The 13,088-nt window shown below is 31.2% G+C and overlaps 2 protein-coding genes across 2 annotated transcripts; both read left to right on the top strand.

The window, feature by feature from the left end:
- On the top strand, nucleotides 1-1,128 carry LOC110634166 (uncharacterized). The gene is made up of 2 exons (XM_021783098.2): nucleotides 1-288; nucleotides 412-1,128. Exons 1-2 carry the CDS (start codon nucleotides 71-73, stop codon nucleotides 812-814), a joined length of 621 nt encoding a protein of 206 aa, XP_021638790.2. The 5' UTR covers nucleotides 1-70; the 3' UTR covers nucleotides 815-1,128.
- A 6,990-nt stretch (nucleotides 1,129-8,118) lies between these two features.
- On the top strand, nucleotides 8,119-10,259 carry LOC110634201 (serine/threonine-protein kinase-like protein At1g28390). The gene has a single exon (XM_021783145.2). The coding sequence runs from the start codon at nucleotides 8,470-8,472 to the stop codon at nucleotides 9,988-9,990; it is 1,521 nt and encodes a 506-aa protein (XP_021638837.2). The 5' UTR covers nucleotides 8,119-8,469; the 3' UTR covers nucleotides 9,991-10,259.
- Nucleotides 10,260-13,088: the final 2,829 nt, after the last annotated feature.

Genomic DNA, 13,088 nt, shown 5'->3' with positions numbered 1-13,088 from the left:
CCTGGTATCATATACTCGTGTATATTAACGGATGCAATGAGAGGCTGCCCCTCATGTTTTCTGGTTTTTTATGAACTTCTGTGGTCGTCTGTCCAACTCAACGCCTCTTCTCTCCCTCTCTCTCTTTCTGTCTCTCTCTCCGTGTATGAAACAAAAAAATATGACCACAACACCCAAAGAAGCCATTGCATCAGCACATCCAAGCCCTGAATGTTGCATGTGTGGAGATTGTGGCCTTTCTTATGAGCTTTTTCAGTGCAAGATTTGTCAATTCAGATCTCAGCACAGGTACCCATCTACTATAAATTAATCACAAGTTCAAATTCTTTCTGGGTTTTATCCATTTGAACGATCAAAATTGTTTCTTTTTATCAATCTGGGAATTCTTTATTCACACTGAAATTTTCACAGATACTGTAGTAATCTTTTTCCCAAAGCTGAGTCCTACCAAGTCTGTAACTGGTGTCTAAGCCATGAAACCAAAGAAAAACCACAGACTTCTTCGAATTCATCATCATCAAACAAAAACAGCAGCGACGATGACAGCAGCAAGAACAGCCAGAACAAGAACAAAGGAGGATTAAAGAGCCAAAGAGGTAGTCTTCAGCTGCAAATGAATAGCCCCATCAAGAAACAAAGGTCACCAGAGAGATCACCAGTGACCCGAAGGAGACTCATCTCAAATGGTAAATTAGAAGAGAAGCTTATTAGAAGGACAAAATCAGAAGAGATATCAAACAATATTGGGACCCCAAAGCAAGCGTTTAGAAATAAGGTGAGAAGGTATAAGCTTCTGGATGAGGTTTCAAGTTGATATTATTAATTATCTCATAAGATGAGAGTTACTGTTGATCTTGTAGCGGAAAATTTGGTCCCAAAACTACATAGAAATCTGAGTTGTGTTCAAGTGATTGAATAATACCCAGTTGAGATAGACTGGAAATTAATGGGGGGTCATCTTCAACTTTTTCATCTTTTATTTCCATGTTCCAATCCAAGCAGAATTTTCAAGTGCCAAATCCATATCTTGATCACAAGCAAGTGCCTGTGATGATTATATATCCACCAATCAGCATCAACTTCAGAACTGTAATTGCAATGCATATAAATGGAACATGTTGTAGCCAATCAGCTCGTGTTCTGTGAAGTCTACTACAGTTTTTTCTTTTCTTTTTTTTTTTTTTCACGAAATAAGAAAATTTTGATGGATTAGCTGAAGTTATGGTAAATTAAAACTCAATCCTTCATGTTTATCACAAACTACAAATCACATTTTTACATTTTCAATTTAAAATAATTACCTTCTTTATATTTTATTTTACTAATAAAATATTCTTTTTATTTAAATTCGACACATCTTCATTATTGAAAGATCAAATGACAAAGTAATCTTAAATTCAAATTTAAATAGATTAAAAATTTTATTAGTGGAATGAAATTTAAGAAGAGCAATTCATTCAAATTTAAAATAAAATAAAAGAATAAACTTATTATAATTGTTCATAAATTTTACAGATAAATTATAGCTTATCTTACATTTTTTATTATTTTATTACTGTGATTAAAAAAAAGAATTGACATTTATAAGGAAAAGATTTTACTTGATAGGCAAAAAATTAAGAGTTTATATTATTAATATTAATTATAAATTTTACCAAACTTTAAAGTTAATTTATCGTAGAAGACAAGTTAGTGGGGTGAGGAATTACAATTACAATTACTGCAGTAGACGTCCTTGAGTTGACCAAAGTCAACAAAAACATGACCTTTAGCTCAACTCCTATTTGTGCCTTTCTTCCTGGTTCCTGCGCTGGTGCTACTGCTCCACATTCCCCCACCCCTTTACTTTTTAAAAAAATATCTTCAAATTAATGATTTGAGTTTTAATTGAATGTAAATTAAAAGCTTCATAAATTTAAAAACGCTCAAATAATTGAAATCCATCGATAAGCAACCTCTCTTTGCTATATATATATATATATATATATATATATATATATATATATATATATATATATATATATGAAAGTTGGATGTGAAAATGGGAACAAAAGTATTGGTATCATTAGAACTTGTTATTAACAAAAGTCTTGGTCTCTATTGGCTATTTATTTTCTTTCACTAATGCTCCATATGTGTGCGAGAGAGACAGAAAGAGAGTGGGTTTAAGGTTTTTGTTTTACTTTTAAGAATGAGTGTCGGTGACCTTGTTTTAGATGTCAATTCTATTAATCAAAATATTTTATTATTTATTCACCATTTTAATTAAATTTTGCACTCTTTGTTTGCAGAAAATATTTAAAAAAAAATATATACATATAATATTAAATATATAGATTCTACATTTATGGATTTTGAATTTATAATAAACCGAGTTTACATAAAAATTTTTATGAAAAAAAAAAGTCATATTTCCTATATAATGGGATATCTGTGGATACCATTCTATTACCAACAAATATATAAAATAAATAAATGAAAAAACTTATCTAAAATTGAGTTATTATTAATTTAAAATATAAAAATGTGAGTTTTGCCATACATATTATATAATATTGAGTTTATGATAAATTAAATTTAAATAAAAATTTCCCTAAATATGAAAAGAAAGAATGTAAACATAAAAGTTTTAATATATGAATAAGCTGTGGGGAATTAAGTAGTCTTCTTCATATATCTCATCAGAGTGAGCTGTTTAAAATGATGATGCCATTGCCAAGCTTTCATTCACAACCCTACCCTTTTAATTTAAATAATTTAGACAAAAATTTTTTTTTTTTAATTTGAATTTTGCTTAACAGGCTGAGAATCTTAATTAAAAAAAAAAAAAGTTTGAAGAAAGTAAGAAGATAGTCTTAGACAAACGTAATCTTAAAAAGAGGCCACAAATGCTCAATAATCAATATAAAAGTGTAGGATGGAAAAAGGAACATAGCATATAGCGTGGACCAGGCGAGTGGTTGAGACAAAAAGAATTGAACCAATATACCAATTAATTCGAATCCAACACTAATCTTTTGCTGTGCTTTTATTTAATTTAAACTATGCATAAAAATTTAACGATTATTATTAATTAACATTTATTTAATTAAATATTTACATAAAAAATTATTTATATGAAATTAAAATGTAGAAGGAATGAGAAGCGTGAAAACAGGTGAAAGTAAAATTTATGATTTATAGTAATTAAATTAAATAATCATATTAAATATATAAAAATATTTTAAGTAGCTCTTATTAATATTTTTATATGTATAAAAAAAATCATAAATCAAGATTTTATGTCTTAATTTATAAATAAAAAAATTAGAGTTTGATTTTGCAAGCACCAAAAAATTAATTAAGATCTCCTAACCCATAAAATATAAATTAAATGTCCTACAAGAATTCTGATGGATTCCGAGAAAGAAAGCCAAGCCCAGTGTGATACTGTTAGCTGTGGGAACAAGTCTCTTTAAAACTAAAATCCTTAGGGCCCAAAAGCTTCTAATGGGCCCAGTATCTAACTGGCGGATATCAAACCCAAAATTGAAAGATTTGAATTAGACGATGCATTATTTTGAATTACCATTTCAATGAAATAAAAAAAAAATTTAATTTAAAATTTTTTTATGTTTATTCCAAATAATATAAAAAATTAAAAATATAAAATATCAATTTTAATCAATCTTTTTAATACCAATTCCAAATGCACAATTATAACTGGATTTGGAAATTATAAATCACATAGATAGTGAATTCATCTGCAACTATATGTATATATAACATTGGCATGCTCCATGCATCATCCATGCCAGCAAGATAATTGAAAGCTTTCAGATGATTGTGCCAAAAGAAAAGATGAGATCAGTCACATAAATGGCCTACTTTTTGTAAAGTATTATAATTATGAACTTGCTATTTTACAGTCTCCCATCCCCTGGCCTTCATCATGGGAAAAAGATTCCTGAAACAAAAAGGGCTCACAATGGAATGATGAATAATGTCAGTCATGTAGAATAATTTACTAAATAGTTGTTAATTGATTGATTGATTTATCCCTGATATATAAATAATTGCATAGTTGGGTTGGAGGCTACCCATAAAACTCAAAATGATGAGTTTCTTCTTGATATGCATAGCCTAGCTTCCATGGTAAGATGCAGACAAATAACACATTCATTTGAATACAAAGTCAAGAATCATGATGGTCCAATGATCTAAGCAATTTTGACAAAATTCCAAACCTATGGTAAACATGAATCAATTAGGTAAACTAATTAAACAGAAAGAAATTTGGTTAGATGAAAATTGAAAGTTTATATGTAAGGCCCCGCCCACAATTTCGCCTTCCAAAAATAAAAATTAATCAAAAGAATTTGAACACCTTACCTTTTCTTGGAAGCATTTGCTGTAACACACAAATCTTTAAGGAGTGGAGACAACACAAAGTCCAACTTGCTGTTGGTGGTGGGACAATACATTAGATTCAAAAAATCAAAGCTGAAAAAGGATCCACCTCACCTCCTCCCGAGTCCCCAAGTATACAAAGCCATTAGATTCTGAATTCAGAATTGTTAAATTCCAGGTCCACGTTGTGGAGTGCCGTTTAAGCCAATCACTGGCATCCCTTTCTCTAGCCAAAGGAATCCAAAATTAGTGCATGCGTTTCACTTCAGCATAAACCCAGATGCCATTCAATATCCTCATCAACGTAATACTATAAGCATTTTTTACTTAAATGAAACCCAACTCCATTTGGCTGAGTCATTAGTCTACTTCAATTTTCAACTCTCGGGTTGGTTTCCTTTCATTTACAAATACCTACTAACTATATTTCAATTTATTTATTTTCTTTTAGAACAAAAGGAAAGCAAAACGCAGGACAACCACTCTCAATTTATTGCTGGTTGAATTATGATCCTCAATTAATTCTTATATTAATATTTCATATCTATATCTATTTATGATTTTTTTTAATGAATGTAAATAAAGTTCATTTAATGCACAAAATTTGTATAGAGAAGAATTACAATTTACAGTTTATTAATATAATTTGTACCCATTTAACATAATTTTTTACATAATTTATCATTAAATTTGTAATTATCCGAATAAATGAAGTGTATAGAAAAGTCTGTTTTTCTTCATGATATATTTAATGAATAATTGATCATGATTATTAATTTAATGATTAAATATTTATTTCTTTTGCAAATTATTTGACTTGAAATGTTAATTTGCACTAAACCAAATTATAATATACTATTTTATTTCATTATACATTTTCTAATCTTAGAAAGATAGATTTGCACTTTTGCATATGTTAATAATAAGTTTAATTAGGTGGGCATGTAAATAAGGTACAGAAAATAAGTAATATATATAGAGAGAGAGACCATTCATTAATGGAGCTAGGTGTTCAAAAAATCATAAATTAAAAAATTACATGGGTATCACTTGTTCCCAATTTAAGTGAAAGTGGTTCATTAATTTTAATTTATTTTTTAAAAAATTATAAATTACAATTTAAACAACATTAAAGTCATGATAATTAAATATTGATTTTTTAAAGTTAATCTATAGACTAGGCCTCATTTTATTAAAAGAAAAATTAAATTACCTTATTATCCCGTCCAACTATTGCCCTTATCTTTTCTCTATTTACTCTATCCTTTCCAAATGGCATGTTTGGTTTACCTGTTGAATATAACTAATAACTGTTAGCTGATAACTGATGATAGCTAATTTATATTAATTGTTTGGTAAAACTATATTTAGTTGTTGCTGTTGATAAAGGCTTAGTTGAGTTGAGTTGAGTTGTTGATATGTGAAATGACTAATAAGAGTATATATTATATAATTTAGTTTATTATATTATTTATTTTATTGTTAAATTAAATATATAATTATTAAATTAATATATTATATCATTTATTATATTATTAAAATAAATATATAATTATTAATCTATTATATTATATAATTTATTTTATTATTAAAATAAGAAAATAATTAAATTTTTTTAAAAAAATAATTAAATAATTTTAAAAATATAAATAAAATAATAAAATCATTATTATTATTGATAAAGAAAAAACTTATAATTAATTTTAAGTTTTTAGATATAAATAAATATTTTATATTTTATGTTATTAATAAAAAAATATTTTAACAAAGTTGAAATGTATTAATTAAAATGTTAAAATTATAAATAAAAAATATAAAAGTATTAATAATATTAATTTTTGAGTTAAATAAAAAAGGATAATATGGTTAAAATAAAAAATAAAATAAAATCAGCTATCAGCTGATGAGAAACAACTCTAAAAATGAGCTGATACAAACTACGGCTGATGGATACTATATCAACTATCCATCAGCTATCAGCTTTATTTTTTTAAATTTACCAAACACTCTAATTTACCTGTTTGGGTGTCTATCAGCTATTAACTGCATCTAACAGGTGAACCAAATACCCTCTTTATATTTGTCCTGCGGTCTCTATTTCATTACTATCACTTAATCTTACCCGTGTTAGTGCTCCTTCCCCACCCTCTAGCAACTATCCATAAAATCTAAGCAATGTGCAATAGCATTGATTTGGAGCAAGAAATTATAGGGTTGCAAAGAGGACTTGGCCGAATTTTGGTGTTCCTAATGTCAAACGGATCCGGCGCCACCTCTCCACCCTCTAATGACCCTCCTTTGACCTCAACAATATATGGCCGCCTTTGACCTCAACAATATATGGCCGTGTTGATTTGGAGTAGGAAACTATTAGGTCGCAAAGAGGATAATCACAAGTTCACAATCCTTAAAGAAGACCGAGTTGGATTTTGGCGTTGCGAATGTCAAATGCATATGACACCACCACCAATAGACTCCTCACCTCTTAGGCATCATTTATTTACTAACCTCAACTTTTACCATTGCTAGAAACACAAGAATCAATAAGAGGATTTTTTATCATATCTTGTTTATTCTTTCGTTTTCGGTGATAATATAGGCAAGAGTTGATTGAAAAAGAATACCCAAGAGGAAAGGAGTTGATTGATGGAGGTATTGCATCCATTTGATATTGGGAATGCCAAAATCTGGAGAGAAAATGAGCTAAAAAGAGAAAAAGGTAAAAGCGATAGCAATGATAAATTTTCTTTTTTGTTATAAAATTTTTAATATCAAGTTGTAGCACCTTTAGTATTATTAAAATTAATAAATTTTAAGTTATTGATGATTGATTAAGTTGGTGAAATTTATTCAGTACTTCTATACATTTTTATTGTAATCTCTCAAAGAGTTTAGTGATAAATCCTAATCCTAAATTGGGAAAGCCTCATCTCACCTGAAATTTTTTTTTTTATAAAAAAAAATGAATTTTAAAAATTAAATTGAAGTTGGTGAATGATAAATTGAGCAGAGATTAATTCAATTTAAACCTAACAGCCAGTAGACACCGTGATTGATGGGCCAATTCACTGTGATTATCTGTTTTGGACTTTATTTTGTTGCTAACAAAAAATCTTATCAAGAAGATTAGATTAGCATGACAATTAATGTGTATACTTTCAAACGTTAATGTCTTATCTCCACTCATGCACAGCAAACTGTCATTGTCTAATATCACTAGTAGAAAACCACAAATTAATATTTTTAATATTTTTATATTTTGATGATTTGTTTTTCCTAATAATTTGATGCATTCAGTCTTTCAAATAGTGAAGATACATGTCATAAAAGAAGAGTTTCTGCTTAATTACTATAGGATGACCCTCAATAATTCAAGAAAGTCTCTGGAAATGATAATATGTGATTGACTAATAGGGCATTTCATATTAAATATTGTGTGCATATTTTAATTGTTGTGAAAATTTGATATTCTCACATCAATTATATGAGAACAAATGTTCTTCCATTAATATGACATCACATCACCGTACATAACAAAGGATGTATTACTTTCTTATTTTAATTGGACAATTAAAACACTATAATGATTCTGTTAATTCAGATTACTTTAATAATCACAACACCCTTTTTGTAGTAAAAAAAAAAAATCACAATTATAAATATTGAAAAACGAAAAGCAAAAACTGATTTAATCATAGACTGGAAAAGTGAAAGTGCAAAATGGAAAACCCCAGAAATTCCTCTCAAACATGCAAAATTAAACTAAAAATAATATGTTAGAATATTATACAAACAATGCCACACCACACTCGCATTCAAAATTTTCGAGCTTTGATTGTTTTCACATCTCTCTCTCTCTCTCTCTCTCTCTCTCTCTTTGCCCAAAGCTGTAAAACAGTACACACCTTTACACTTCCCCACCCACATCACCATAACCCTTCATCTTGTAGTAATGGATTTCGCCGCTCTCGTTTCCCACCTCCACTTCTTTCCTTTTCTTTCTCACCTTCCTTTTTTCTGTGTCCTAGGCAACTCTCCTGAATAATTTCTACTCTCGCTCTCTCTTTCTTTCTAATTATTATGGGTTATCTCTCTTGCAATGCAGAGTCTGCAATAGCCACCTGCGATCCCTACAACTGGGATCGCAAGAGAAGGAAAAATAAAACCAACGGAAACAAACCCAATAAGCCCATTAAGATCAGGGAGTTCACTTACCCGGAACTAGTAAAAGCCACCAATGGGTTCTCCGCGGAGAGCTTTCTTGGGAAAGGCAGCCATGGCACTGTTTACAGAGGTTCCCTCGACGACGGCAGGCTTATAGTTGCCGTTAAGAAAACCTATCCAAACCCATCTATAACTATCCACAGTAACTGCACCACTTGCACAACTCCTGCAGAGAACGAGATTGAGATACTCTCCAGAGTACAGCACCCGAGGCTCGTTAACCTCATAGGCTTCTGCGTAGACTCGAAAGGCCGGAAATTACTAGTTGTGGAGTACATGCCAAATGGTTCTTTATACAGTCTTTTACACTATAGCTCCAGGCCGCCCGGTTGGACCAGGCGTGTCCGGTTCGCTTTGCAAATAGCCAAGGCGGTTCAAGCTTTGCACTTCGCGAATCCGCCTGTGATTCACAGAGACATAAAATCATCAAATGTGTTGATCGACGAGAACTGGAACGCAAGGCTTGGAGATTTCGGACTCGCATTGAGAGGACATGTGGAGGATGTACGCATCAAGTGCACGCCACCGGCAGGGACTTTAGGGTACATCGACCCTGGCTATCTCGCACCGGGCGATTTAAGCACCAAGAGCGACGTGTTTAGCTTCGGGATCTTGCTGCTGGAAGTGATCAGTGGCAGAAATGCAATTGATGTCAACTACAGCCCTCCATCTATAGGCGACTGGGCGGTTCCGTTGATAAAGCGCGGAGATTTCTCGGCTATTTGCGACAATAGAATCGGGTCGCCCGTCGACCCGGGAGTGATCAAGAATCTGGCAATTCTGGCGGCAAGGTGTGTGAGATCCACGGCGGAGAAGCGTCCCGGAATGGCAGAGATAGTTGAGGGATTGAAAATTGTGAGCAAGAGAGTTCACGCGCAGCACATATGGAATCGTTTGAGGAGGCGCGTGGGAATGGTGGAAGAATCGCGGACATTGGAGGCGGTGATTGATTCAAATGAAGAGGTTGTTATCGCTAACAAGACGATTAGAGGAGGAAGCAGAAGAAACAGGAAAGTATCGAGTGTTTCAAGTGTAGGGTATGAAAATGAAACGATTGGGTGGATGGGGGAGCGGGTAATTAGATCAAAATCGATAGGTTCATTCGGGGAGATTAAAATGGGTGGGTCAGATTCAAGGAGAAAAGCAGGAGTGGCAGTGAAAATCCCAGTAGTGAAGCTGAGCAAGTCAAGGTCCATGGGAGTACTGCATAGTCCACAGCTTCTACGCTACAACAACAACAGAGGATTTGGCCTTGAAATGGAGAGTACTGTGCTAGATTCCAGAGAAGTTGAGGCCTCTATGTCAAAGCTGTTGATTGGGTTGGACGAGAAGTCTGAGAGAGAGATGCAAGAGAAGCCATTGGTTTCCATTATCTAGATATGTGTCGGATTTGTTGTGAGTTGATGAATTTTGAGAGTTCGATCCAGATGGGTTTTGTTTGTTGGGATTCATCAACCTGCAACAGAAACTGATCAACTCTATAGGGGACTGATCAATCAAGAAATTTTTTTTTTTTTTTGCATTAAATTTGTTTGAAGTTTGTAATTCTCAGCATGTCGTCAAACTTTTATAAAGTTTTCAGAAGTTGAGTCAGTAATTAGGATTTAGAAACTTGCTAATGAATAATGATTATTGCCGATACAAAATAGCTAATGGTAAACTGTTTACAATCGCTGAATATGGTGAGAGATTGTTTTGTATTCCTGTGGCGGGACAAATATCACCCTGTTATGCTTAACAGGATTACCTATCCCTTCCTTTGTTTTTTCTTTCACGGCTGAAAATTCTCAGATCAGAACCGAGGGATACATTTCAATTTTAAGAGATATTTAAAATTTTTTTTTTATCTCACTTTAATTATTATTTTAAAAAATAAAAAATATTAATTATATTTTTTAATTTTACCTTATCTATTATTATTTCTAATATATTTATTTTTTTTATCACATTTTTACATTTCAATGTTCTAAACAGCATCTGAGTCATGAGATTATTTAATTATTTTTTTTAATTATTGTATAAAAACTTAAAAAAAACATTTAAAATGAAATGGAGGGAGTAAATGTTTTGATGGAAAATTTTGAAGGTAATGAATAAATTTTTAAGGTAATATACTTATTAGAAAGATAAAATTTTTGGAGATTTTAAAATTTTTAAAAACTCTATTTTTTTAACTTTCTGCATTAATGGATTAATATTCTGTTTAGTAATATTAGTTGTTTTAACCATTGTTAACTGTTTTAATGAATGTTAGCTATTTTATTAATTATTAATTAGTATATATTAATTTAATTATTTATATAGTAATTTAAAATAAAATTGATTGATAAAAATAGTTATTAAATTAGTTATTAAATTTAAAAATAATAATTTTATATTATTGACTATAGTTAAATTATTCTTTTAATATTTAAATATTAGTATAAATATGATACTAACGGTATTAATAAAAGAGCTAATGTTTTAATTGCGATCAAAATACTAAACGAAACAAAATTTAAAAAGATTTTAATAATTTACTTTAAAAAAATTTCGTGCAATCCATCCAAGTATAAGCTTTTTTATTACTTTTATTTAGTTTTCTATTAGTGGTTTCTTTATTGTTTTAGACTATTCCAAATAATCTGTGTTATAGCTACCATTTTATTGGGAGGTGGAAGAATAATGGAATCACAGAGGAATTGAGATCAAATAATGATGTCGTTTTCGGTGAGCACACTTCATTGATGAAGTCGATACAGGCTTATATATGGAAGAATTACCCTTAATTATATAACTACAGTTTAGAAGCCAATCTTTATTATTATTATTTGAAAGAAGTATTACGAGGCATATGAGTCCTACTTTATAATAATTAAAAAAAAAAATTAAGGTGGTGTGTCACATTACCAAAAGCACATCCTTTTAAATTAATATCACGCTTTGGATAAAATTATGATAAAGTATTTTAATTTGACATAAATTTTTAAATAGAAAATTTTGGATTAATGTGTGCTAATGTTTTCATTCTTTTTTTAATGTATAATTGGGCTTACTATATGTATCCCTCTTTTGAGAGGTAGCCATAGCAGGAATCAAGTTAATACAGAATATGTGGCCAATGCGAACCGTTATCTAAACCCGACATGAGAAGAACGAGATTGGAAGCAATCTCTGGTTGTAGCTAAGTTCCAAGAACATTTAATGCTTGAAGATGTTTGCTCATCGTTGAAAATTATTCTTCTTAATTTGAAACACATGCACAGTGTTCATATTGTAGGGGTGGCAGCAGGTTTAGCCCTAGCCCTCAACCCCAAGTCAAGGATTCAACATTTTAAGCCTTCAAATCCAACATTTTTTTTTTACCCATGTTATGTTCATGGATGTGCCGTTGATTTCTTCAGTATGTGTGGGGTACGATTCAGTACACTGTTGGTCCACACCATTAAAAATTACTTCATTTCTTTCATTCAAAATCACCCATCTTCACACATATATCAATTGAAGAATTTGAGTTTCTCCTTTATTTTTTATTTATGTAATTTTGATTAAACCAAACTCAAAAATTCACGATTCGGACAATTACATGCACAGCGTTCATATTGTAGGGATGGCATCAAGCCTTGGGTTCGTAAGACATATAGTTATGGGTTTGGATGCTAGCTCCCTGGGCCCATAATACCATTTTCGGCCAACTTGGGCTTTGCACTTCGAAGGAAAATGGACATGCATTTATTAGGTTTTTTAAGTAATGATCTTCACGCAAATGCTTTGACCATGGGTGCCAGAGGCATCGCCAAGAGGGCAGATAGAAATCTCCTTTTGTGCTTTTGCTTCCATTGAAGCTTCATTTATGGACGTCACTGCCCAGATGGACCTCTCACTATTGAAATCCTGGGCACTAAATGCTTCAGTTCAATCTTTTTTTTTTTTTTTTCCCAATTTAAATTCCTAGGATGCTTAATCCCCATTTTGAAACCAAAACATGTTTGATTAGAAGTGTTGGTGTGTAAAAAATTCCAAAAAATGGTACTATTCTTGCACCAATCGATCAAGTCCTGGACAACCCGAAACTCCAATTGATTGATTGATTAGCATTAAACATGAGTATTTTAATAAATAATTTTATAATTTTATTTAAAAAAATCGTTTAATTTCATGAATGTGAAGGACAAAAACTTGGGCCAAGTCCAAGTGGTAGGACGGGTTGAATTTCCTTGTCTGAACAGATAAATATTAAGGCTGGTACATTAACCTGTACCATGTGGTCCAACATTAATCTCACCAAACAAACTTTTAATATTGTCGTAACAATCATGTGGGAGGAGACCAATTTCAAGAAGAAGCCAGAAGCCTCGGTGGCGGTATTAAGAAATTATTTGGGAGTGATTAGTTGAGGTTTATTAGCCTTAAAAAGGTTGATTTTGGGAGTGTACTTTGAGTTAGACTTGTGTTTAATAGGGAAGCATAATTAAACCCTAATCCTGATAGCAACG

This window comes from Hevea brasiliensis, chromosome 16 (assembly GCF_030052815.1).
Source record: "Hevea brasiliensis isolate MT/VB/25A 57/8 chromosome 16, ASM3005281v1, whole genome shotgun sequence".
NCBI lineage: Eukaryota > Viridiplantae > Streptophyta > Magnoliopsida > Malpighiales > Euphorbiaceae > Hevea > Hevea brasiliensis.
Note: the sequence above shows the minus strand (reverse complement) of the source record. Positions and strands in the feature narration are given on the sequence as shown.

Bases quoted from the DNA above. Each gene is read 5' to 3' on its own strand.
- LOC110634166 (XM_021783098.2), top strand. From the start codon at position 71: ATGAACTTCTGTGGTCGTCTGTCCAACTCAACGCCTCTTCTCTCCCTC. The intron at 289-411 runs GTACCCATCTAC...AAATTTTCACAG, and splicing joins CAATTCAGATCTCAGCACAG to ATACTGTAGTAATCTTTTTC.
- LOC110634201 (XM_021783145.2), top strand. From the start codon at position 8,470: ATGGGTTATCTCTCTTGCAATGCAGAGTCTGCAATAGCCACCTGCGAT.